The sequence below is a fragment of the Artemia franciscana genome, chromosome 17 (genome assembly GCF_032884065.1).
Source record: "Artemia franciscana chromosome 17, ASM3288406v1, whole genome shotgun sequence".
Taxonomy (NCBI): Eukaryota; Metazoa; Arthropoda; class Branchiopoda; order Anostraca; family Artemiidae; genus Artemia; species Artemia franciscana.
In genome coordinates, this window is record NC_088879.1 from 23,999,860 (window position 1) to 24,026,433 (window position 26,574).

Consider the following 26,574-nt stretch of genomic DNA (forward strand, 5'->3'; position numbering starts at 1 on the left):
TTGTTTTTTTAACTAAAATCTGGTGGGCGTTGATGACCTTATCCAAGTCAAAATCCCAAACCCAATCATCATCGCTATCATTTTCAGTTTTGATACGTTTTGACTCTCGCTGTCCAGGTTGATCTTCATCTAACAGCGCGGTTTTGCGTTCTTTAGCCGTAAGCCTTTTGGCATTAACTCTTTGAGCAGCTTCCTCGGCTGTTTCTTCTGCCATTGTAGGATTTGGTAACATTCTATCTTTTTCAATGTTTTTCAATTTGTCAATGTTCATTCTAACATTGACAGTTGGAAAATCTTGACGTGCCAAGCATGCTAAAGCTCAACAATTTATAATAAACCTCAAAATTTTAAGTATCTGTTATAAGGTTTTCGAATTACTTTAATCTATTGTAAAAATATTTTGATATTTATGCTATTCCCAGTTTTTACATTTTTAGTTTCAGTTTTCTTTTTCTTCTTTATTTCTCAGACGTAAATACATATCTCCGAACCTTTGTTTTTATAACTAAAATCTGGTAGGCATTGATGACCTTATCCAAGTCAAAATCCCAAACCCAATCATCATCGCTATCATTTTCAGTTTTGATACGTTTTGACTCTCGCTGTCCAGGTTGATCTTCATCTAACTGCACGGTTTTGCGTTCTTTAGCCGCAAGCCTTTTGGCATTAACTCTTTGAGCAGCTTCCTCGGCTGTTTCTTCTGCCATTGTAGGATTTGGTAACATTCTATCTTTTTCAATGTTTTTCAGTTTGTCAGTGTTCATTCTAACATTGACAGTTGGAGAAATCTCCACGTGCCAAGCTTGTTAAAGCTCCCAGTAATTCCCAGTTTTTACATTTAAACCCTCAACACAAAAATTTATACAACTTATTTTTATATATATAGAAGATATAATCTGGCGTAACAGGCAAAGTGTAACAGACATAACCCACAGACAACTTATTTATATATATATAGATAACGTTTTTTCCAACTTGAAACAATGTAAACTAATCAAGCGTCTATATGGAACTGTGATACTAGGTAACTCACCGTCAAACTTTTATATCAATGATCAGGTGATGGGTACTATGCATCTGGCCGCTTGTGTCCAAACACCCATTTCACCGAGAAAAACAGCTGAAAAATATTTCCAAGAATTTTCCTTATCAACCAGAAATTGAGGTAACATCATATGTGTATATATCTTGTTTCATCAATTGAATGGTCTCACCGGGAATATATTGCTCCCGGAAAACGCTTCCGGAAGACACTCCTTAGAAGTTTTTAGCTGGATACGAGGGACTAGCAACTCCAATAGCTCATTGGGATAGGGCTCTGTTTGCGTCCGAAGGGCCTTTAAAAGGGGTTAGTGATTCCAATAGTACATCAGGATAGGGGTCTGCTTGTATCCAAAGTTAATATACTACTCTCGTATTATCTCCATAGACGTTTTTGTTGGACCTCTTAACTATGCTGAACAAAATGGGTATCTCAAAATCTTGATAGGACGATTTTACGGAAAAGGGGGTGCTGGAGAGGGGCTGTTTGCCCTCCAATATTTTTGGTCAGTATAAAAGGGCTTTATAACTTTTAATTTCCGTTTGAATAGGCCTTCTTGCGATGTAGTAAGACCATTGGTTCAACACGATCTCCCCTAGGGAAAAAATAAACCCGCATTCATGATCTTTCTTTTGGCAAAAAACGCGAAGTTTTACATTTTTACACATAGGAACTTCAAACCTGTACAACAGAGTTATCAGATATGCTAAACCTGGTGGCGTGGTCTATGTTAAGATTCTCCAACTTTTAAATGGTCTGTCACTCTTTTTGAAAATCGGGCAAATTTTCTCAGGCCCATAACCTTTAATGGGTAGTAGAGCGTTTTCTACTATTAAGCCGCATCGCTTCTTTACCAACTGTTTTTACTGTTCGTTACCAAGAACTGTTTGGTTGGAACAAAGATCTGTTTCTGTCTCTTATTAATTTTATTTGTTTCTGTTTTTGATTTTATCTAAAATTTTTGTCTCTCGTTTTCTTCCTTTTTTCTATCTTTAAGCATTTGTATCCTTATAGGAACTGTGGAGAAATGGCAAGAGCGAATAAAGGTTTGAAAAGTGGTCCGCCCTGTAGTAAAGGCTCTCAGATTATTTATGCTTGGGCCCATGATGCACCAGCCCTTGAGCTACCTGAAGGTGTCGCATTTAAAGTAGGCGGAGATACTTCTATTCAGTATTTAGTGTTACAAGTTCACTATGCTTCTGTAGAACGCTTTAAGAGTAAGTTATAGTTTTTTACACTGTAATTTTATAAACCACATTCCGCTGAGTTGTCTCTTAATAATTTTACTATATTGCAAGTATACCTGTAACCTTGATAAGTTTGTTTTTTATTGTAACCCATGGGCCAAAGTTGTTCTTTACTATAACGACCCGGATGATGTTTTAGTACCCCGATAATCATAATACCCGATTATATTAGATTTCAGTTACTATAGTTTGTTCTTTAACATAAACATCTTTAATCAGATAAATATAATGTATGCTATATAGTTTTGTGGTTAGATTACCTGGCTCTCATCCAGTTTGCCTAAGTTCGGCTCTCGGTTTGGGAAATTCTTGCTTATGATGATTTCTTAAGGAAAATAATTAAAATTAATGTATATTATACCTTCTCATTTAGAGATAAGTATGTGTTGAATCATCCTCTACATAATGATTCCTTTAAAACTACACAGTTTGTTCTTTAATGTGAAGATTTGTATTATAATGTATCTATCATTTATGTAAGATTTCACGTACTTTTCTAGTTCGAATTAAAAAATAAAAATTACTGCTCAAAGACCAGAAATATTTTTGCTGTTTTCATAATAAACTGAGAACTAAAATAAAATTGATTCTCATTTTTTTTCTATGAAATTATAACACAACGTTATAGAGATATGCACTGGAAGAGCTAAGCCAAACAAGTTTTTTCCAGGAAACCATTGTAACTTTGAACTGAGAAATGAAATAAGATTATCTTTTTTACAATTTTCAAGAATTACTCTATTTTCAATTCACAAATCTATTTTTTGTTAAGACCTTAAAATAATTACTGAATTTTATATAACTATATCTACATGATTTTTGTAACATTAAAACACTATTTTGATCTTTCTGTGCAAGATGATGTTTGCCGAGACTGCGACAGACAAGCAAGAGTGTTTAGAATCGGCTAGTGGCTGGGAATCTCTTGACACGGTCAATTAATGGGAATAAAAACACACATTATTCTGTTCTCTGTTTGTGTTTAAATAAAGAACAGGCAGAATTTTGATCTTTTTCTTTTTTGGCGACTATGCTTGTAGTCGATTAAAATCAAGTTTTTGCGGGCAACAAGCCATGTAGTTTTCGTAAGAAGTTGATTCTATTTAAAAATTAATTTTTTTAATTACAAAAAGTTATGGAAATACATAAATGGCGCACGGAAATGAACGTGCGGCTGTGGCCAGTATGAGATAAAACAAACTTACCGAAGGCTTGTTTCAGAATACCTGTATCTATGTTTTCTGGTCTGTTCATATGTATGGAGGCCTTCCACGATTTCCTTGTGTCTATGGATCTTCAAAAAACGTCAAAAAAACGATTTAAAGGTGTAAAGATGAACCTTAGCAACAAGTTTTAAAAGCTCATACGGTGCTTATTCCTGCTAAAAGTGATATTGAAACCCAGCTTTCAATCCCTCGCTACAACAACTTTATATCCGACAAAAAGTCAGTCTTAAGGAAGCAGATAATAACTATATAGTCGTTCCTTAACAGAAGTTGGGTGATCCAAACAGTAAAATAGACCCAAAGTAATAACTACACCTGCTGTCCACGTTTGGTTGTATTCTGCCACCATATATAGTAACTACGTTTCTGATGAATTATTTTGAGCCCTCCTTTTTAATACCCAAAAAAAGCAGCCAGGTTAAGTAAAGGCCCTAGAAAGGCCAAACTGGTCCCAGATATTAACCCAGCTAATTCACGCATAACTAGAGTCTTATCTGCTTCCTGTCTCTTTGACTGGCATTGAAAAGCCGCTTCTTTTTGATGTTCTGAGGACCAGAAATTCTCAATGTGTGAATTACGTCTCATTTATCATCAGGTTTTATCAGAATTGGACAACTTTTTTGATTCATTTACCTGGTTACAAGGATTTAAGCCACCTCTTCCTCATTCTCGACAGAAATCAGTCCGTAGCTCCTGAAACACAAATTTAGGCTATCTCTCATCTTTACTTTGTTTCTAATCACGTTTGACCAGAATCAGTTAAATTTTCTGTGTAGTTTATTATTTCAGGAATGAGGGCATACTTGCCCCCATTCCGTGCAAAGATTGTATTCGGTATATGTATAATCTATGTTTTTTATAATCAAGCCTCCTGAGGCTAACATAGTGGCGAATAGTCCTCCTCATCCTAATCTGTTCAAAACTTCCTTCTTTAGCCCCTCCCTCCCTCATGAGGTTCTGCTTTTCTTCAAAACATGTCTAATGACCTCATATTATCCCTTTCGTGGACGATCTGGTTTTTGTTTGGCCCCAGATGGATTGCCAAAAAGGACTTCCGTAAAATCCTTCTTCCGTAAAATCCTTCTTCCTTCTTCCATCCTTCCTTCTTCCGTAAAATCTTTCCTAGCCATCTCAAATTTTCTCTGTCCTATTCCTAGAAAATGGGATAGAGCCGGTTTTTATCGTACAGTTTAGCGTACGAAACACAGTCAGGAAAACGGGCACCCAACACTATCCGTAGAGAACTCCTCTGGAAAACAACTAGCAAATCCTCTTCCTTATTCTAAATATCCCACGTTTCAGAATCGTTCTTAACTGCTATCATCACTGCACCTTCCAATATTCTAATCTTGTTTTGTAGAATTATCTACCAATTCTTCCAAACTTTTTTTTTGAGTTCATTGTGGACCTTGATTATTCTACTTGTAACATTTCAATGCATCAACCATCTTTAACACTACCCATGTAATTATTTTCAAACTTATTCTTGCACCCTTGAACTCTCAAAACCTCAAAAAAATCATTCATTTAACTGAAATTTTATCTAGGACACACAGACCATTGCATATTCTAAGTTAAGGACAGTTTTACTCTTCCATATGATTCCATCTCTTCCATGCCTTTATCCTGTTCTTTAGATCTAAGTTCACTAAAATAGTCGATAGAATGAAACTATGATTAACTCCTGATTTAACACCAAACCAGCTACTTATCTCACTACTTACCTAATTTCCAAATTTAACCTCACCACTAATTATTTTGTATATTGCATGAATCACTTTAATTTGATTAACTTGTATACCATACAGAGATAGGACCTTAAACAAAGCTCTTGTATCGGCTTATGCAGACGTATGTCCATGACCTATAAAACTGAAGACAAACGTAAAACCGAAGACTGAATGTACTGAATTGTTGATCAAAGAGTAAAAATTTGGTACACGCGTCCTCTTTTATCTCCAAAACCAAACTTTTCTTGTCTCCAACTATCTTCAATATCTCCAAGTCTAAAAATTATCGCCATATGACTTAATTTTTTTCCAATAGAAACTGACATAATACTTCAATAATTACCACGCTCAACCTTATCATCTTTCTTATGGGTGATGACTTTTCTTTGCAAAATAAATCTCCCTTTACTTCCAAATTCTCACAAGCTTTCCCATTATTTTCTATATCATTCTTTGTAACTTTATCACGGTTTAACACATTCTCAAAATGTGCTGCCCTTGGTATTTATCAAGTGACATATAGCGATCGCAAATTCTGTCGGTCTGTCGGTGTGTCTGTCCTAGTTTTGCTAGTTTAGGCACTTCCAGATAAGCTAGGACGGTGAAATTTGGCAGGCGTTTCAGGGACCAGACCAGATTAAATCAGAAATAGTCTTTTCTCCGATATGACCATCTGGGAGGGGGGAGTGGGGGGACGGTTAATCCGGAAAAAATAGAAAAAATTAGGTATTTGTAACTTACGAAAGAGTGATCGGATTTTAATGAATTTTGATATTTAGAAGGACCTCGTGAATCAGAGCTCTTATTTAAAATCCTGACCGGCATTAAGCCTCCAATTCTCCTTTTAAATCAATCTATTGCTTATTAGAATTTTGCTAGAGCTCATGCCATATAAGCTCTTGGCTCTTCCAACTTCGTCACAAGTGCCATATGAGCTCTTAGCTCTTGTTGTAATCTCGCTATGACATGTACCAGAGGGACCGTTGGATCTCAACCAACTTCAATGAAAAGTTAGAATTAGTCTCCCAGTTAAAAGAGGCAAAATTTGACTACCGTAGAAATTCAATTGTTTGTATGAAGATATTTAACAAAAGGAGTTCTGAAATTACAACCAAACTGGGAGTGAAATTGAAACTAGAGTAAAGTTGCAAATCAATCCTTTCAATGTACCCCTATTCAACTCAACTTCAAGTGACTCTAATCAGCTGGTGTCGATGGTGAAGACGTCCAGCATCTGGCTTATTGCTATCTCCCTCCCAGCTAAAATCTTTCATATGTTTCTATTGGAATTTGTACGTTATGGGTATCCTCTTCCAAGCCAAAGTCTTCCATATGTCTCTGTTAGAATTTTTAAGTTATCGGTATCCCCCTTCCAGATAAAATCTTCCATAAGTTTCTATTAGACTTTGTTCGTTATTGGTATCCCCCTCCCAGCTAAAATCTAACATAAATTTCTATTAGAATTTGTTCATTATTGATATCCCTTAGTTCTTAAAGTTCTTAAAATTGTTTTATTCGCATCTTATTGAGGTGCATGGTATCCCTAAGGACCTAATTTAACATAAAACATAATTTCAATAACAACCTTTTTAGATCCTTTCAATTCAACATGAGGCCTAAATTTAAGAGTATTTATTAAAGTAGATCTCGTTTCATTGAAATGCGGACGTGATTAAAAATCAGTCAGCAGGAAAGAGCAACTGGATCAAGTCCACAACACTACAAATTTTAATAAAATTGAAATTTCTTTCGGGAAACTAAAGAGAAAAGTCAGAAATAAAAAATCATAAGAATTAAAGTTAAAAAAAACAGGCTAAGTAACTTATTATCATGAGAAATACTAATCTTCCTTATACTGAAATCATACTCGTACCGATTGGAGTTTACTTAAGTCTGTGTTAAACCTTCTTTACTTGTCGGTCGAGAAGGAAAACTTTTAGAAGAGTACCGTTTATCAGAGAACAACACAGTTAATTAGAACTAATTTAAGTTTTTTCCCTAAAAAATAATCTGATCAGATCCAGAATATGTGCTTAATCATTGTTCTGTCTGCGAGGTCTGGCTAAGTAATTTGTGTTCCTTTTGAATAAAATCTTAAGCAAGTTTTGCCTAGTTGTAGACAAAAGTTATGCAAAAATAAATCCTCGAATTAATTTGCGTTATTTTATGTGTAGCTTTCCGGAATCTCTGTAACTGTTCAGTAAATCAAAATTAATTTCTTTCTATATTTTCTACTTCTTTCAGATGGCGTAACTGACGATTCAGGAATTATTTTAGACTACACTGAAGAGGCGTAAGTGACTATTCCAGTACTTATCATGGGTTTATGGGTTATCATGGGTATTTTTTTTCCGCTTATCTCGGTAGTCATTACAGTTATATAAACTAACTACTATAGTTTAGTAATCTTTTAACTGAAGGAATTCATAGCGTACCTCGTGAAGTAACTTCTGTTCTTTCTTATTGTCCAGTCGAAGCATAGGATACAAATATTTCAGTCAGAAAATCCATCTTATATCGAGTTTGTTCAATTGGATTAATCACTAAACTATTAGCTTTAATCAAATTCACTAAGGCTGTGAGTCTTTCACTCGCTTGCTCAGTTGTTCTGTTTTTTTTTTTTACCTTGATTTACTAAGCTTGTTTAGCTTTTTTTACCGGCTATCAGCCATCGTCAAACATACCAATAGCACAAAGTGACAAATTCAAGGTGGTTTTAGTTTTTTTGATCAATGGAACATTTTATACTTAATTTTTATATTTTTGGAAGAGAAAATAAACCTCCGTCAGTATTTCTTTCTGGAAGGAAAGGTGGGGTGTGTACCCTAACATGGGCACCCATAAGCTGAACTTTAGGGGGTGCTTAACTGGTCTAATTGACGCTTCCAATGCTGTACAATAGAAATCTCGAAAATAAAAAATAGGGTAGCTTCATTCAGCCGGGGAGGCTGGTGCCCCCCTACCCCCCATAAGGGTGCCCATGTATCTGGAAAATGTGCGGGAGACAAAATCATGATAAAATTTAACTATATGATTGCAATTAAACACAGTGTGCATTATGTTCAGACACAAGTAAAGGATGTTACTTCACTTGTCACAATTTTAGTGCAATCTGACATTTTTTTTAAACGATTTGTCTATGCAGAGGGAGATCCTACATTTTCGTTTTGGTAGTGGGTGTAGATATGTTCTTTTCTTCCATTTAAGAGGGCGGAGGTTAAAAACAATATGTTCAACGGCTGTATAATACCTCCCCAGTGTGGAGTTTTGATTCAGGATTAGTATTTATTCTAGAAACATTTGCTCTTCGCATCCCAATACCTCAGCATCCTATAATTCACTTTTTTTGGGCTATCCTGAGGTAAACTAATTAAAGAAACACAGTTAACCATTTTCAACGCCTTAAACAAGATGCTGGAGAAATCCTGTGAATTCCTCTACAGACTGAAGGTCACTTTTAAAAGAAAACTCTCAGCCACCTTTAAAGCGTGTTTTTGTGCTTGTCATGTCTTGTCCTAGTTCGGGAATAGATTTTTTCTTTTATATATATATATATATATATATATATATATATATATATATATATATATATATATATATATATATATATATATATATATATATATATATATATAGCGTTTCTTCGTTGGTTTTAGATCTCGAAGATATTTTCTTTGTATTTTGATCTGAACCCAGAATAGGTCTTTAAAATTTCTATTCGCTTTATGATTTTCCTCTGTATTGTTTTCTTTAATTAGGTGAGTTGTTTTGACTCACTTTAACTTAGTGTCTATGTTTACATTTGCATACACCGTTTCCTGACACACCGATATCCTTGGTTAGGATTTTCGTTTTACTCTTTCTTTTTTATTGTTTCATGCTCCTCTTTGTATTCACAAAGGATTTGGGATATTATTCTAATTACATTACGATTCAGTTTTAATAATTTTTTAACCTTGTTAATGAGTAATTAAATCATTTAAAATCAAGAGTCCGATATGTACCATAATGTTTGCTCCACCTCACTGTCTAAGGAATGAAACCATTAATATTCGAAAATGACTTAATTGACCTATTTTGGCAAAAATTCACATTAAAAAGTATCATATTCACAAACATAGACAGATTTAATTTGTCATAATAATTTTCTTATTTCGTCATTTTACACTAAAAATCTATTTAAAAGATTAGGGCGTGTTATGTTTTGCTTTGAAGAAGTGATCATTTTCAATTTCTTAAAGCGGTGAGGCAGCGTCATGATGGGGGATTTTTCGGCTTTTAGACAGATTTTTAGAGGTATGGAGGCTGATTAAGGTAACCCTGACGAAGATTAGTAGTAATGGTCATGGTAGAAGTTGTCGTAGCAGTAATGGTAGTAATTTGGGTAAGGATAGTCAAGGTATGGGTAGTAATAATATATGAACGGTGCTGGTAGTAGCAGTTGAGGATCTGGTAAGAGTAGTAGGATTTTTAGTCTTAGGAGCATTAGTCATGGCAGGAGTACTGTCTCGGGTAGAGTAGTCATTATACGATTACTTATGACAGGGGAAGTTGGGATAGGCGCAGTTATGATATTAATTGGCATATTTGGTATTGTCGTGGTAAGAGTAGCAAGTGTAAAGATATTAGTAGTAGAGTTAAATTGACAGTGACCATGGTAGTAGTAATCGTTGTAGATGCTTGGTGTGGTTACAGTAGTGTTGGCAATATCAGAGGTATTAATTGTAGTTGTAGAATAGTATTGATAGTAGCAGTAGGATCGGGCAAATTTGAAAAGCTAAAATTTATTCTTGTCGGTTAGATACTTTGAGTAAATTTGTATTCGTTTAATGAAATAGGTATCGTAGCACTCAAAAATGAACGCTAAATTATGCTACTTTTACAATCACAAAATGGTCACTAGTCAGATTCACTTACGAAATATGGTGCAACTTTCAATTCACTTGTTAAATGCACTTACGAAACATGGTAAAAAGGAGTTTACGAATCTGTTCGTACGGCATTTGACTGGTTCTAGTTTGTTGTAATGTCTAGTATGTCTGATGATTGTTGCGGATGGTGGAAGTGTGGATCGGTGCTTCTCGTTTGTTAATAGTGATTTCCCAAATTTCATTATTAGCTCACGTCTTCGATCGATTAAGGTGGGTAAATTCAAGAGCTCAAGGGCACTTTCATAGTTCCTGAAACTAGGTCCGAGTATTATCCTAGTAGCGCGTTTTTGAACATGTTCTAGTTCATCTGCCATGTAATCTGTGTTCTAAGTTTGGGATATAGACTTCTTCTAGACTAAATCTAGACTTCTTCTAATTTTACATGTAACTTAAAGATTAATATAATCAATTTTTAATGGGATAAACTTAAAATTTCCTGAAAACCCAATGTATAATCTCTTGAGAGCGGGGCTTAGCATCTGTTGCAACTGTAACAGACTCCAGGGCCTCACTTGTATTGTGGGTTCCCCTTATATTATGCAAACTATATCTCCTTATATATCAGAACTGGTTAGATTATTATTAGTGCTTCACTGAAAATGATATACACACTAAAAAACAAGTAAATATTTCATTGATCCTTGCACATGCTATGTCCTGATTTCAGCAGCCTAGGCAGCAATCTACAGGCCAACTTTATTAATAGTTTTTATTTTACTTTAGACAACCAAAAGCAGCTGGTGTGCTTCTGATGGGTACTGGTGGTCGCATCAAGGCCAACTCTATTGAATACATGGAAACTTCATGTACCATTAATGAAAACAAAGTGATACATCCATTTGCTTTTAGGACTCACACTCATGCCCTTGGTAAGTTTATATGCAAAGTTTTTTGTTCTTTTTTAAGCAAAGTGTGGCTGAGTTTTTTTTCCTTTGAACTTTGTAAAGAATATTTTGAAGAGGTGTTTATATAGGTGTAGAGAGACATTTGTGTTCTAATTTGACTATTTCAACTGTCTCAAATTAAAATGGGAAGAAACTAGGATGCACAAAAACTAATTTGATCCCCCCTCAACTTATCCACTCTATTTTTATATACCTGATTCTTAACTCTGTTTGTGTAAAATACTGTATAAATTCCCGATAATTTTAACGAAAAAATGCCAAAATTTATAAATAATGTGATAAAATAAAAGGGAAACATAAACAAAAGGCTGTACGCATGGTTTGAGCCTTCGGGTTTCTGTCCCCTCCCCCTCCGATGTCTCAATATATTGTTAATTTTCCAAAAATTTATCATATTTTCCTAACAATTCGTCTATTTTTTGTGTTTTTTTGGACACATTCCCCCTTCACAAAATATTTTACCGCCTTCAAAAGAAATTCCTGTGAACGGGCCTTTTTTTGTGTTTTCCTAATGCAGCAGATCAATACCAGGAAAGATCCTCTTGGGAGGTATCCCTCATGGTGTCTAAGGTCTCTAGCTAAGACCATTTAGGCCCATATATGATTAATATTTTATTGTCTATAATCTTAGATGTTTTGTAATTTAATCTTTGAATTTTTCTCTTTTTAGGAAGAGTAGTCTCTGGGTACAAAGTGACAAGAAATAAAGGTGTAGATAACTGGGAGTTAATTGGAAAGAAAGATCCCCAGTTACCACAAATGTTTTATCCAGTTGAAGACAAGGCTATGACTATTGGAAAAGGCGACACACTTGTGAGTGTATATTATAAACCAATATCAGATTATATAATCATATATATATATATATATATATATATATATATATATATATATATATATATATATATATATATATATATATATATATATATATATATATATATATATATATATATATAACATATATATAATATATATATATATATATATATATATATATATATATATATATATATATATATATATATATATATATATACATATATAATATATATATATATATATATATATATATATATATATATATATATATATATATATATATATATATATATATATATATATATATATATATATATATACACTTCTATATATAGAAAAAGACACTTCACTTCAGCCAATTTTTTATGCTGTCATATTAATTTGTGACGTCAGAAATGTTACAAAGTATATACTTTATTAAGGTTTTTTGAACTAACACATAATAAACACAACTGTTTTCTATCAAAACTTTTAACTGTGATCTAAGAACTAGGTTTTTTTACAAGATTTTAAATTGCCGACAAATCGTATTCCTAGTTTTGTCGTGGAGTGAAGTTATTTTTCCCTCTCCTATCTTCAAAAAATTGCCTATCAAATGGGATTATAGCCCTTAAGCCTGGCTCTTGAGTCCAAACCGAGGCACATTGTATGTTTTTCATGATTTAAAGTTTAACGCAGTATGTACTAATATAATTCTGATCTATTTAGTGGTTTCGCCTCAAAAATCTCAACGGTTAATTTTTTTTCTCATTTTATGTATTTAGAACACAACAAGTAAAATCATTTATCATACTAGTATCGTCAAATTAGGAGTTGTTCAAATTAATAATTCTCTAAATAATAATAGTTTCGTTGGTGATTCTGTCCACTTTTTGTGAAAATGGGGGTGTTTTTCTTTTCTTTTCTTTCTTCTACTAGCCTGCTCGATGTTTATATTACAACTTTTGTTTTTACTTTATAAACTTTATTTGGTGTTTAAAGGGCAAAAAATTGTGTATTTTTTGGACTAAATCTACATTGAAAAGCTGAAATCCTAGTCCAACCCTGGGCAGTGACTCTGAGCTCTGTGAATTTTTTTTTTTTTTTTTTTTTTTTTTTTTTTTTTTTTTTTTTTTTTTTTTTTTTTTTTTTGTAAGGGAAAGTTTCCAGGATATTAACATTTCCTTCTAGGAACATTTGGTTAGAGAAGGCACTGCATCCATACCGCACGTATGAAGTGCCATGCAAAGACCGTGGGTAACTTAGAAGAGTAAAAAATGGTGCTAGTGTTGACAGAAAACTATTAACACCATCTAGCGTTTGGGGACACTTGACTTTTTTTTTATCAAGCATCACTAACTTTTATGTTAGGAACTAATATATGACAATTATTGCTACCCTAATTTTACAAATTACACTAATTAAATTAATTATTCTTATTATCACACTGGAAAACATGTTAAGCATTGCAAAGCGCTAGATAACGCTGATAGTTTTTTTGTTCACACTAGCAATAATCTCTAATGTTATTCCCATACTCTTTGGTGCTATGCATACTATAATCGTCTTTTTTCCAATTTGTTTACTGACTGGATGAACATATCTTTGTAAATTTTCAATAAGTTCACACAGATTAATAGTTTCTCTAAAAAAAAAACATTATTTACCGCAAGACTCGTAGTCAATGGTGATACGTGATCCAGGCAAATAATTTTATTTGTGTTAACAGGACAAATTAACCTATATTTGTTAGTTGATTGTTATGCTTCTTGAATAATTATTTTATCCGTAAAGAACTAGACCAAAATGGACCTGTTTTTCTGAAGAATAATCGTTTCAGTTGATACCTTTGTTGTGGAAAAGACGACTGACAAAATTTTTCTTGTTTAAGATTCATTTTTATGGGTAAATACAGAACTGGTATGTGGACGGAGGCACCAACCATGATTGGGTTCCTCCATTGGTATTTTTCGTCCCTACATCTATGTAATTATTGCAGCTTTCAACAGTCAAGGTGGGGATGTACCTCTAAAATAACCTCTTGGATCCGCCCCCAAACATTGTGAGAAGTAAGAATTTTAATTTTTTTGTAATTACAATGTGGAAACTATCTGTAAGGATCACTTCTCACATTTGCTGCTTCTCTTGAAAATTAGATTACTACTGCCATCAACACCATCTAGCGTTTGGAGACACTTTTTAATCAAGCGCAAATTCAGTGCATCTTGAAAATAAGCAGAGATGGATTGACATTTAATAGATAAAAACAAATATTTAATTTTACAGGCCGCAAGATGTACAATGGTAAGCAATCGAAGCTGGACGACTAAAGTTGGGTAAGTCAGCAACCTTATTGGTTTGAAGTAACATCAAAAATAGCTATTAATTAGTGTGACCTAACTCCAATAAATAATGGGACCGTAATTTTTGTCGATTTTTTTTTTTTACAAAGAATCCGCTTTGAAGCCTTGGAGGAGGAAAAATTCTTTAAAAATTAAGACATTCAGGTTACAACCTATGCATTGCCTCCATTGGTGGATATAGAAATATAGAAGGGCGCTAAATCTTGAAAAAAATCGATTGGAGTAGGTGGGTGGATTTGGTTAAGATCCAAAGAACCTTTCTTGTTGTCTGAAAATTGTCAAATATTTGTTCAAATATTGAAACATTTTGTGCGGGCCTTCATGCTTCAAAAGGACTAATCCCGAATTCTGATTCCCTTTCGAGCACCCAGAGACCCTCTTTATGTCGCAAAATAACTTTCATTTTTCTAAGTGGTAAAATATTTCTTTAAAAAACTTTCGATTTTACGTGGTGCTGTTAAAGTTGAAAAAAATTATTACAATAATCCAAAATATTCAATAGAGGCAATGGTTGTATTTGATGTTGCAAAATAAAAAAAAAAGATTTTAGTTTTGTTTTCCTACGATGAAAACAATGAACAATAGAAATTAATAATTTTTTTTTAAATTAAGAGTCTTAGATTTCTTTTGTTTTTTCTTGTTCTCTTTTATGAGTGGAGTAATTAAATTAAATAGCATGAAACAAAATTACAGGAAAAAATTGTTTTCCTAAATTGTTTGTAAGACCTGACTTTTGAAAATATTAGAAGATACCGACATGGAACCTAAACAAATTTTCTCCCTGATTTAAAACGCCTGCGAGACTAGTCACAACACAGAAACTCAATGACATAATTTCAATCTTCTTAAACAAACAGAATTTGCTCAAGTAGAAAATTACATTTTGCAGCTTCTCTTTCCCTTATAATCAGAAAACTCCTAATGGCGATATTAAATAAACAGAATATATCTATACTTAGTTTTTATTAAACAAAAACACCAAGAAGATTTAAAATCAAATCTGAAAAGTTTAATAAGAATAGTAGCTTGATAGAAAAATAGTTTATCAACACCAATAAACAAAAAAAAAGGTTTTGTATTATTCACAAAGTCATCCTATTTGTAAAGAATTTTTCTGGAGTGCGTATATTATTTCAATTCATATTAAGCTTTATCTTTCCTGTGCAAGTTTTTGGCACGTTATTTTCGTGCAGTCCTGTGGTTTTCAGTTTCAACGTTTCAGATTTAGTTTTTGAGACAGACTGTATTTCTAAGTGGCCTTTCTTTTAATATTTCCACCTTTCGCGTCATTGCTATTTATACTGGCTCAGACTACTTGTTAAAAAGTCGACAAAATATAATAGTTAAATAACATTTAAAAAAGTATTCATACATGCAGTCATTATTTGTCACTTAACTGCTGACAGCAAGTCACTTGGTAGACTAGTCCCTCCACTAACCCCTATGGTATCGAATCAATATTTTAAAGATATCTATTTTGTTCAAAAACTTCGCAATGTCTAATAAGTTTGCCTTCGGGGTTGGCATTGCTCCCACGGCCACAGTGTTAACTTTATCTTACGCGGCCATGATAACTCCACCACCAGAAACACACGCACACACAAAAAATAAAGACGTGAAAATAAATACTATAGAACACCATGGGTCGGCAACCTTTTTGGCTCCGGGTCAAAACCAATTGTGACGCTAATGTTAAAGAGACGTTTGGGGCAGTAATACTTTAATTTTAAAACTGTCTTTTTCGTGAGAAATACGAAAATGAGATCAAGAAAATAATTACAATGCTATTTTTAATTACAATAAAAAAAAATCCGTGGATGGCCTCGCGGGTCACGGGTTGCCAACCCCTGCCCTATACTGCATATTCTGCCTATATTTTGGAATTTGTCATATTTTGGAATATAGATTGAAGATTCAAAATTGTTTTTTTTTTAATTATTTTTATTTGTCATACTTTCTCTGTGGCTGCTCAATTTTACATGTGTGTGGATTTTCCGTGGAGTGGAGGGATTTTCTAGGGGTGGGGAGAATAAGCCTAGCACCATAATTTGTATATCCACTTTGTTATCCAAGGAAAAATCTAATATTTAGATCAACACAGATTAGTCAGTGATGTTCTCCATCTTAATTTGCTTATAAGGCTATTTTCCTCACAGGGAAAGGGCAGCAAATTTTATTTCTATTATGACAAGAAGTTCAAATCTCTTGTGAGATTGTCCACTTCTTGCTGATTAAAATATAGAAGACTTGATAAATTTGCTAGAAATTCGTAGAATCGAATGTTGTTTTTTTACAATGCGGCACATTTCTTACCGCTGTTTTTCTAACCATGGATATATCCATTGTGTTTATTGATCCTTATCATGACTTTGATTTTTAAGAGACAAATATGGCAGCCATTTTGATGGTTCCGTGGTTCCCTCGAAATCATTAGCACGCCAAACTTTAGGCACTGTCTTTTTCCCTAAGTTATTTGTCGCAAATGTTTAAGGTATGTTTACATAAGAAATATGGAGTTGTATATTTATTCTAGTCACCTAAGTAAATGGTAAAGTAGGCTAGGTTAGCCATTTTTAAAAAGTCTGAAATAGAATTATCTGCTATATACCGAAGTGCACATAAATAACAAAGTAAATGTTTGGAGGATTTATGCGGCTATTTCTGCTTATTGATTCGACGATTTTAGTCCATGTTTTAATACTAAACATCCCCAACAATGTATACAAAATCCTAAGTAGAGTTAAAGCAGTGGGAGAGAGAATACGGATCAAGGGAGGGGGGCATAAGTAGGTATAAAAAGGTGCGATTCCTCGTATTTTTATTTTGGATGGGAAATTTCTTATTTAATCTCTGAACATATCTTTTTTGTTTATGCCTGTTACCGGAATTAACTTCAATTAGCCTGTATCTCAAAGCTGGAAGTAGCAGACCGAAATACAACAAAAGTTTTTTAGAATAAATACTTCAAAAATATTGTAAATCCATCCCTTGTTTTCCAACACACATACACTTACACAAATCATCTTATTGATTTATGAAATTTATCATGATTTTTAACAGTCTATTCGTTCAGAGTTTACAATGAAATTTTAATAAAAGCTTTAAAAATAGCTAAAGAGGGATTAAAGTATAAACTAAACTATAAAAGGATTCAGTCGCCTCATGAAAAATGCAAATCCAAAATAACAATTTGATGCACGCAAAAAACTCGGAATTTCCGGTCGAGCTTAACCTGCCATCTACCACACGAACCTGTTAAGCGTAAAAGTAACAAATATGCATGGGACTTCAACGAGTGGGGGAGGGTACAAGCCCGACCATGGTTCATAGTTCGCAAAACATGTCCAAATTTCTTACCTTAAAATAGCATTAGTTTAGCCCTAACGGGACTTACTCCGGTGGACTCGCTCTCTACCGTCACAATATGCTACTAAACACTATTTAAGCATGTTAGGTTTAGTGTAAATCTTAAGCCAAGCAATTTATTGCTATTAAGACGTAAATTTTAGTGTTCTAGGGCGTAAGACCTTCCTCGGGGTGGGCTAGTTCCCAATTCAGTCTTTTTGAGTAGTTATAGCAGGATATTCGAAGTTATTTAAATAATATAAGTAGTGAATCTGATATGAAATCGTCTAATCTAATAGTACTCAGCAACTACGATATTCTAGTAATGATGCTAACTTGAGGTCTAACCTGGAATGAGGGCATGTACGTACGACTTCTAGTCTAGTACATAAAAAGAGAGTGCAAGTACATGCTCTTAACATTGATCCTATTCAATGAGACTCATCAATGCATCATCATACTTGCAAAGTTTTATAAATACCACTAACAGTCTGGTTACAAAAATTGAGAATATGGATGGAGAGTCAATTAAACAGAAAGTAGCGGGTCTGCGCCGCATTAAGTCAAGAGAATATGTTTTGGATCACTGTCGGGTGGACTGTCTTTATTAGGCCGTAAATACAGCTCAGGCCTATCTCTAGCCCTCAAGAGCTAGAGATAGGCTCTTACCTTCTCCCACTCCCAACAAAGAAAATTTATCGTGTTATTCTTTGTTTCTCATTGATGAGTGTTGAAACCAGCTCGAAAAAGTACGGATAGAATACACGCAGCTTATCTAGTTCCTTTACTAAAGTAACAAGAGCTAAGAGCTCTAATGGCACTTGTGACGAGGCCGGAAGAGCCAAGGGCTCATGTGGTATGAGCTCTAGCAAAATTCTAAGAATCAATAGACTGATTTTAAAGGAAAATCAGAGGCTTAATGCCGGTCGGTATTTAAAATAAGAGCTCTGAGTCACGAGATCCTTCTAAATATCAAAATTCATTAAGATCCGATCACCCACTCGTAAGTTATAAATACCTTATTTTTTCTAATTTTTCCTCTCCCTTCAGCCCGCAAGATAATCGAATCGGGGAAAACGACTTTATCAAGTCAATTTGTGCAGCTCCCGGACACATCTACCAATTTTCATCATCCTAGCACAGCCAGAAGTACCAAACTCGACAAAGCACTGAACTCCACCCCTAACTCCCCCAAAGAGAACAGATCCAGTACAGTTAAGTCAATCACGTATCTACGACATCTGCTTATTCCACCCACCAAGTTTCATCACGATTTCTCCACTCTAAACGTTTTCTAAGATTTCCGGTTTCCCGTCTAATTCTCCCCAATGTCAACAGATCTGGTCGGAATTTGAAATAAGAGCTCTGAGACATGAGTTCCTTCTAAATATCAAACTTCATTAAGATCCAGTCACCCGTTCTTAAGTTAAAAATAACTTATTTTTTCTACTTTTTCCAAATTAATACCCCCCAAATCCCCCAAAGAGAACGGATCCGTTCCAATTATGTCAATCACGTATCTATAACTTGTGCTTATTTTTCCCATCAAGTTTCATCCCGATCTCACCACTCTAAGCGTTTTCTAAGATTTCTGGTTCCCAAGATTTCTGTTACCCCCCCCCCCCAACCCCCTATGTCCTCGGATCCGATTCGAATTGAAAATGGAGCATCTGAGACATAAGATCCTTCTATATATCAAGTTTCTTTAAGATCCGATCACCCATTCGTAAGATAAAGATACCTCAATATTCACGTTTTCCAAGAATTCCGGTTTCCTCCTCCAACCCCCCCAATGTCAACGGGTCTGGTCGGGATTTGAAATAAGAGCTCTTAAAGCACAAGATCCTTCTAAATATCAAATTTCATTAAGATCTGATCACCCGTTCGTAAGTTACAAATACCTCATTTCTTCTTATTTTTCCGAATTACCCCCCCCCCAACTCCACCAAAGAGAGCGGATCCGCTCCGTTTATGTCAGTCACGTACCTTGGACTTGTGCTTATTTTTCCCACCAAGTTTCATCCTGATCTCTCCGCTTTAATCGGTTTCCAAGATTTCGGTAGCCCGCCCCCCCCCCCCCAGCTCCACCCCAATGACGCTGGATCCGTTCGGGATATAAATTAAGAGATCTACGTTACAAGTTCCTTCTAAATATGAAATTTCATTAAGATCCGATCACTCCTTCGTAAGTTAAGTGCCACATTTTTTCCAATTTTTCAGAATTACCCCCCCCCCCCCAATTCCCCCAAACAGAGCAGATCCGTTCCGGTTATCTCAGTCACGTATCTAGGACTTCTGCTTATTTTTCGCACCAAGTTTCATCTCGACCCCTCCACTCTAAGCGTTTTCCAAGATTTTAGGCCCCCCCGCCTTCCAACTCCCCTCAATGTCACTGGATCTGGTCGGGATTTAAAATAAGAGCTCTGAGACACGATATCCTTCCAAAAATCAAATTTCATTAAGATTCCATCACTCGTTCGTAAGTTAAAAATAGTTCATTTTTTCTATTTTTTTCTGAATTAACCGGCCCCCCACTCTCCCCCAGATGGTCAAATCGGGAAAAAGACTATTTCTAATTTAATCTGGTCCGGTCCCTGATACGCCTGCCAAATGTCATCGTCCTAGCTTACCTAGAATACCAAGTGCCATAAAAATCATGCAGCAAATATAGAGGTTCTTTAATAAGCTTCATCCTATCCCTAAGAGGGATTTTTTTCTTCTTGCTCAAGCTTTTCTTAAAATTTTTATGTTTAATAGTTTGTCTGATTATTGTTATTTTTCTCTGTTTAGAGGTACAAGTGATGACGAGATGTGTAATTTTTATTTGATGTATTGGACACAAGGGAAAGAACTTAAGAAGAAAACATGCTTTTCCTTTGGACCCCCTTTATACTCGTGGAGGGGTCTTGGTGGACTAAGGAATATTCCAGATGATGCTTCTACACTTTGATTCGCTTATTCTGTTTTATTTATTCGTTTATATATTCATTTGCGCATTAAATTTTATTTGCTACTTTAATTTGTTTCCCAGCTTTTGGTTTCTTCTATAAAGTTAAAGTAATCGCTTTTGGAGCAGATAAATTTTTGCTCCTAAATTTCATAGGATACTTGGTTTAACTAAAAAAATATTAGGAAAAAAGGAAAACCCAAACAGATTTACTTTTATCTTTCAGCTACCCAATCAAGGGACCTATATCTCAATTTTGTAGTAAACCGCAAGAATACGATTAATTGACTCACCACTAGTCAGAAATCCGAAAAATAAACGTGATTTGTTGAAATTTCTGAAAGTTTCACGCATGGACAGCGCTAACACTTTCAACACATCAACAATTAAGCTGTTCTGTTCACCATGTCATCGAAAAGCGTTAATTACTTTAATTTTGTCAGGGATTCACGATTTAATTCTATGCTTATTGTTCTGAATGACTTTAGCTAAATCTTATTTCGTATTTTGTTCACGCTTTCTCATTCTCTATCTTTTCCTTTTTTCTTCTCTCTGCCTCTCCGTCTCTCTATTAACATCTCTTTCTCTCATTTAATGTTACTAGGTTACTAAAGCCCCCTGAAATGTAACCATTGTTCTTGCACTCACAGATGGGTAACTTTAAATAATTATATTTAGTCAATGATAAGCGTACCATATCGTAGCCTAATGCGATGCAAAAACGCTTTAATTAAGCGGATGATGTTGATAAAATTGATACTTACAGATTTAAATTCAGTCAAATTACACTGAGCTCTCTCTCCCTGATTCGTAGAAGGGGGGAGAAGAGTGAGGAACAAGCTTAGCCACAATAAAAAATATCAATCAATTTAAATGTTTTGAAGAATTTGAAATACGGAAGTAAAAACTTAAAAGATCAACAATCATTTTGGATGTAGATGAACAAAAATTTCATCTACTGACTGGCCAAGCATAAGCGAGGACTTTGCGTTTACCAGGTAATTCGGTCTACTATATTCGTTAATAGAAAACTAACTTCACATAAAAATTATTTAAAATATCAGCAAAGTTAGATCCATCTTATAAAGGAACAATCAACCGTTTAATTCACATGTTAAGGTACAGGCTCCATGCTGTGTCTGAAGGAAGGGAGAGAGATACGGACAGTTGAATAGTCAATTATTTTTTTAACAGTGAATACTATGCCTTACTCAGAAGCAAGCTAAAATCATCCTTGTAGATTGTCTAAAATGGTAATTACTGAAATTTAGTTACGAAACCTTTTAGATTGTGTAAAATAGTAATCACTGAAATTTAGTTCAAAAATTAGACCTCGATAAGGCCATTAGAGGATAAATTCATTAAAACATTTTATGTATTTATTTTCTTTATTTCCCTCAAAAAATGAGGAGTACGCTACAATATAATATAAAGGAAAGACAAATGATAACACTTACAATCAAAACCTATCAAATACTGATCAAACACTTAAAAAGAAGAGAAGAAAAAAAAAGATACAAAAATACTTGCTAAATAGTTTAGCCTATAAATCATCAAGAGCCAGAACTGTTACTAAAAAACGGAAATAAATTGTGGCCTAAAAGGTTAATTTTCGCCTTATCTTCAAATGTTTTATATTTTTTCTTTATACAGACTACAGGATACTTCACTTTAAGCCTTAAAACAATCTCAGTGTTACTAAAATAAAGGGGAAACCAAGTAAAAATTTACAAAATTTAAAATAAGAAACTTTAATGGGCGAAAGATCAGAAGGTCTGAAATTACGGAAGAGAAGGGACGGGAACAATACGTGAGGCAGAGCAACAGCGCTATACATACGACCAAGGACGTCCCAACGGTAAAGACCCCGAAAACGAATTAAAAGACCAAATGCCTTGCGTAGTTTCATCTGAACATGCTGAACCAGGACTGTTTAAAATCTCCTTTCGAAGCAGCATAAGGTAATCCCAAATAAGTGGCTATTGGCGACGACTGAAAAATGACACCATTGCCGCACTCGAGAGTCGCGGCAATGGCGGCATTATCCTCTAAACAATTTACAACAAAAAATTGACATTTTTCAAAACTGATAGAAAGGCCCAAACCTTGTAACAATTAATTAAAATATTAAAATTTGAAACAAGACTAGACTTGGACCGGCTTAGAAGGATAATAGGATAGGAATAGGTTTTATTTGCACAATCTTTCGTAGTCATAAAACTAAATGGCGCTTGTGCTTACAAAAAAGAAAAAAGGATTAAATCAAACGACAAAAAAAAAAAATCAGAAGGCAAATAGTTTAAAATCAACAATTGTTATACTTTGATACAAATAAAGGGATGAATGAGTTGGAAAAACGATTTGTGCGTGAAGGAGGTGCTGCTAATCTGTCAAATTTCTTCAACCTAGTACTTCGATGTTTCACTAAAACTGGTGGTAGTATCGATCTGTATTTATCACTTCTGAGAAGATATTGGCCAAATTCAAGGATCAAACTGAGACGACGCTCTTGAAGAGAGGGAATTTGTAAAGTGGATAATGCTAACTTATATTCGGTAAAAGCATCGCACAATATTACTTTGACTGCTCTTTTTTGTATTGACTCAAGCTGGTCACTTAGGTAAAGTGTTATTGACTTGTGGGCCCCATACGGGACATGCATACTCTAAAATTGGTCGAATGTAAGTAAGATAGGCTATCCTTAGTTGTGTCACTGAAAAACCAAATCGACGCATTAGTATAAGTGTCCGCATCGCACTATTTGCCTTTTTGATAATTGTATCGACATGGAGGCTGAAAGAGCAGTCGATGCTAAACTTGACACCAAGCACTACTGCCGAAGATTCACCAGGATAAGGAGAAGGAGGGCACACAAAGTCTCTCTTCAGGGGATTAAAGCGAAGGATTTTAGTCTTTCCTTCGTTGATTTGGAGGCTGTTCGCAGTACATTCATCTTTGAAGTTTTTGATTATTTCGTTACAGAATTGGGGGACAGCCTCAGACTTCTCAACAATGTACTTCAGTAGGACTGACAAGTCGTCTACATACTTAAATCTTTCTTCATAGCCGGAAAGGATGAAATTTATCACTGCCAAAAACAGTAGACTAGCGAGCTTAGTACCTTGTGGGGCTCCGCATGTAAGCTCGACCCATTCGGAGTCGGTATCTCCTGGGAAAAGACTGTAAACGCACTGATAGCGGGCTTGTAAAAAATTGATCACTAAAAGGAGAATATGTTTTTGCGCACCCATGGTGCGTAGATTTGTGATAGCAACGGAATGGCGAATAAGGTCAAAAGCCTTTCGGTAGTCTACGAGGAGAAGGTCGACAATAGCACTTCCTCGGTCGAGCCAGTCGACAATGAGATGGTACATCCGTACTAAATAAACAGTTGTGCTGCTGCCTCTTAAGCATCCATACTGATACGGGTCTAGATGTGCAGAGACCTGTGACATAAGTTTGCGGTAAATAAACGTTTCTGCAACTTTAGAAAGGTTCGGAGTTATTGATATAGGCCGGAGTTGATCACAAGATTTTGGACACCTTACTTTTGGAATAACGCGGACATATGCTCTTTTCCAAGCACTAGGGAATACTTGCTGAAGGAAACATTGGTTGATTATAGAAGAGAGTGGCTTAGCAAGAAAAATGGCGAATTCACGTAACAGCTTTACTGGAAGCTCACCTGGGTAGGACGCACAGTTCGCTTTCAGTCTTAGGAGTTCCTTATAAACAGTGAATTCAGAGACCTCACATACGTCCTCAATCTCTGCACCAGCAATGATAGTATCAATTTCTGATTTGGTGATTGATGGAAATGAGGTACAAATGTCAGCAAAAAAAGAATTGACTTCATTAGCTGAGGTTAAGGTACCGTCCTCTTTGAAGAGCCTTAGATCTCTGAGTGTTGTCTTACCGGTAAGTCTTTTTACTGAGGAATGCCATTTGTGGGGGTCTATTGTGAGTAAGGGAGTAATTTTATCCCTCACATACTGCCTCTTGGCACGCTTGTTTAGTTTAACAATATGATTACGCAACTTGGCTGAAGCTACGGTATCACCAGCGATATGAAGGCGACAACGGGTTTTTATTAAATTCTTTAGATCATTGGTTATCCACGGTTTATCAGTGTCACTCACAGTAATGACTTTTACGGGAAAACAAGTCTGAAATTGCTCCTGAAGCAGAGTATTCAGCTTATTGACTTTAATATTAATATCCTGTTCAGAGCAAATGTCCTCAAACTGATAATTACCGATCCAGCGACCAAATGTAGATATCGAGTCCTCAGTAAGTGGTCGCACCGTATACTTGACTCGTTTTGGCTTCGGAATTGCCGAACTGGCTTCCCAGAAGATGATAAAGTGATCAGAATTCAGAAGGGGTCCTAGGGATCTCGGTGCGTAATAAAAGTCTGTCAAGTTGGTAAAAATCAAGTCCAGTATGCTGCCACTTTGATGGGTAGGTATTGTAACGGCTTGTCGCAAATCTAAAATATTTGAAACCCATTGCCTATTAGTTTGATTGAAGTCTCCGGCAATAACAAAGCCAGGAGAGACATGCTTGCGGCGCATTTTGTCTACGAAAAACTGAATGTGTTCAATCAAGTCTTTCCTGTTTTTAGCACTTTCAGGATAATAGACCGAAGCAACAATTAAACATGAAAATCTTTTTGATAAACGTGCAGGTTTGCATTCGGTCCATAATATTTCGTGGTCGGAGTCAAAAGGCTCACTTAACAGCCTTGAGGATAGGTCATTACGAACATAAAGTCCAACGCCTCCTCCTCGACGATTCAAGCCACGATCGTGACGCGTATTAAAGTAGCTTGCGTAACCTTTGATGCGCGCCGATTCGTCAGAAGTGTCCCAACATTCGCTTATTATTATTATTGAGGCGTTGTTCTGCCTGGCAACAACTTCAAGTGCATCAGTTTTGTTGTTCAAAGATCTAGCGTTACACACAAGTATATTTGGCAACTTACTTTTAGCTAAAGGACGTTCGGGCTTAAGAACGGGCGGGCTATCCTGGAAGGGGCACACGGGAGTTTCGTCAAATCTCTTCAGACTCGGTATTTTAGGTGCTCTGGATATCTTGATTTTCACCAGGTTTCGCTCAAACACTTGTTTTGGCGAAGAACAATAGTCACGGCTTGTCACTAGTACCGAAATAGCACACCCCGTACGCCTTCTCCTTTCATTTTTCCCTGCCCGACATCCACGTTTCTTTCCTGTCGGATTGTTTCCATTGGTGGACGATGCACCACCTGTGACTTCTCGCAGTAAGTGCAATGCAGTTAGCGTAGTCAAGATAGATGGCGCCAAAAAGGTAGAATGGAAACGCAACTTTATTAAGTCATTTTTTGGCACAGCGACGGCTTCAACAGGAGTGATTCTGGTACTCAAAAATAGAGCGAAAAAAACTGCATAAGTCAATATCATTCTCACCATGAAAAACCAACTTCCGCGCACAAATAAAAAGGTAAACTATGGTAGGATGTTTTGCTAGCCGGACGGCGCAAGTGATTATGTCATCAGCATATGCAATGCAAGACAGATTTCGAGATAATGAAACAAAAGAGCAGGAACGAGAATTAAGGGTAGTAGCTAAACATGAATTGAATATATAAGGAGAAATAATTCCTCCTTGTCTAATTCCTCTACCCACTTGAATTAATTTGGACTGAGATGAAGACGAACTCGGACAAATACGGATCTTTAATCCAGAATACCAAGAGCGAAGGACTCGAATGTCAGCTAGGGGCAATCCAGCATGGATTAAAGCGAGCAGTGCAAATGCATGAGAAATGCTATCAAAGGCCACTTTGATATCAATCAAGAGGGCGTATAGCGGTTGACCAGAGATTCTCACTTCTTCAATAACTTTGCTGAAAGATGCATGGGCGTGGTCACATCCCAAACCTCTCTTGAAATCAACTTGATTAGAACCAGCGTCAAGAATTTCAAGAAGATCCTTCAAACACTTTCCCAATCATAGAACCTCTAGTAATTGGCCTCCAGGAAATACAAGATGACAA

General features: G+C 35.4%; 1 protein-coding gene across 2 annotated transcripts in view; it reads left to right on the plus strand.

The window, feature by feature from the left end:
* Positions 1 to 26,574, plus strand: part of LOC136038033 (peptidylglycine alpha-hydroxylating monooxygenase-like) — a 73,336-nt gene that overhangs the window by 39,647 nt on the left and 7,115 nt on the right. The window contains exons 4-9 of one of the 2 annotated variants that reach the window (XM_065720975.1): positions 2,057 to 2,259; positions 7,490 to 7,538; positions 10,900 to 11,045; positions 11,752 to 11,894; positions 14,169 to 14,218; positions 20,381 to 20,609. In XM_065720975.1, coding sequence (XP_065577047.1) covers positions 2,057 to 2,259; positions 7,490 to 7,538; positions 10,900 to 11,045; positions 11,752 to 11,894; positions 14,169 to 14,218; positions 20,381 to 20,540 — 751 coding nt within the window. In that variant the 3' untranslated portion in view covers positions 20,541 to 20,609. Of the gene's footprint in view, positions 1 to 2,056; positions 2,260 to 7,489; positions 7,539 to 10,899; positions 11,046 to 11,751; positions 11,895 to 14,168; positions 14,219 to 20,380; positions 20,610 to 26,574 lie in introns of those variants that run through there. The other variant, XM_065720974.1, reaches the window with a different exon arrangement.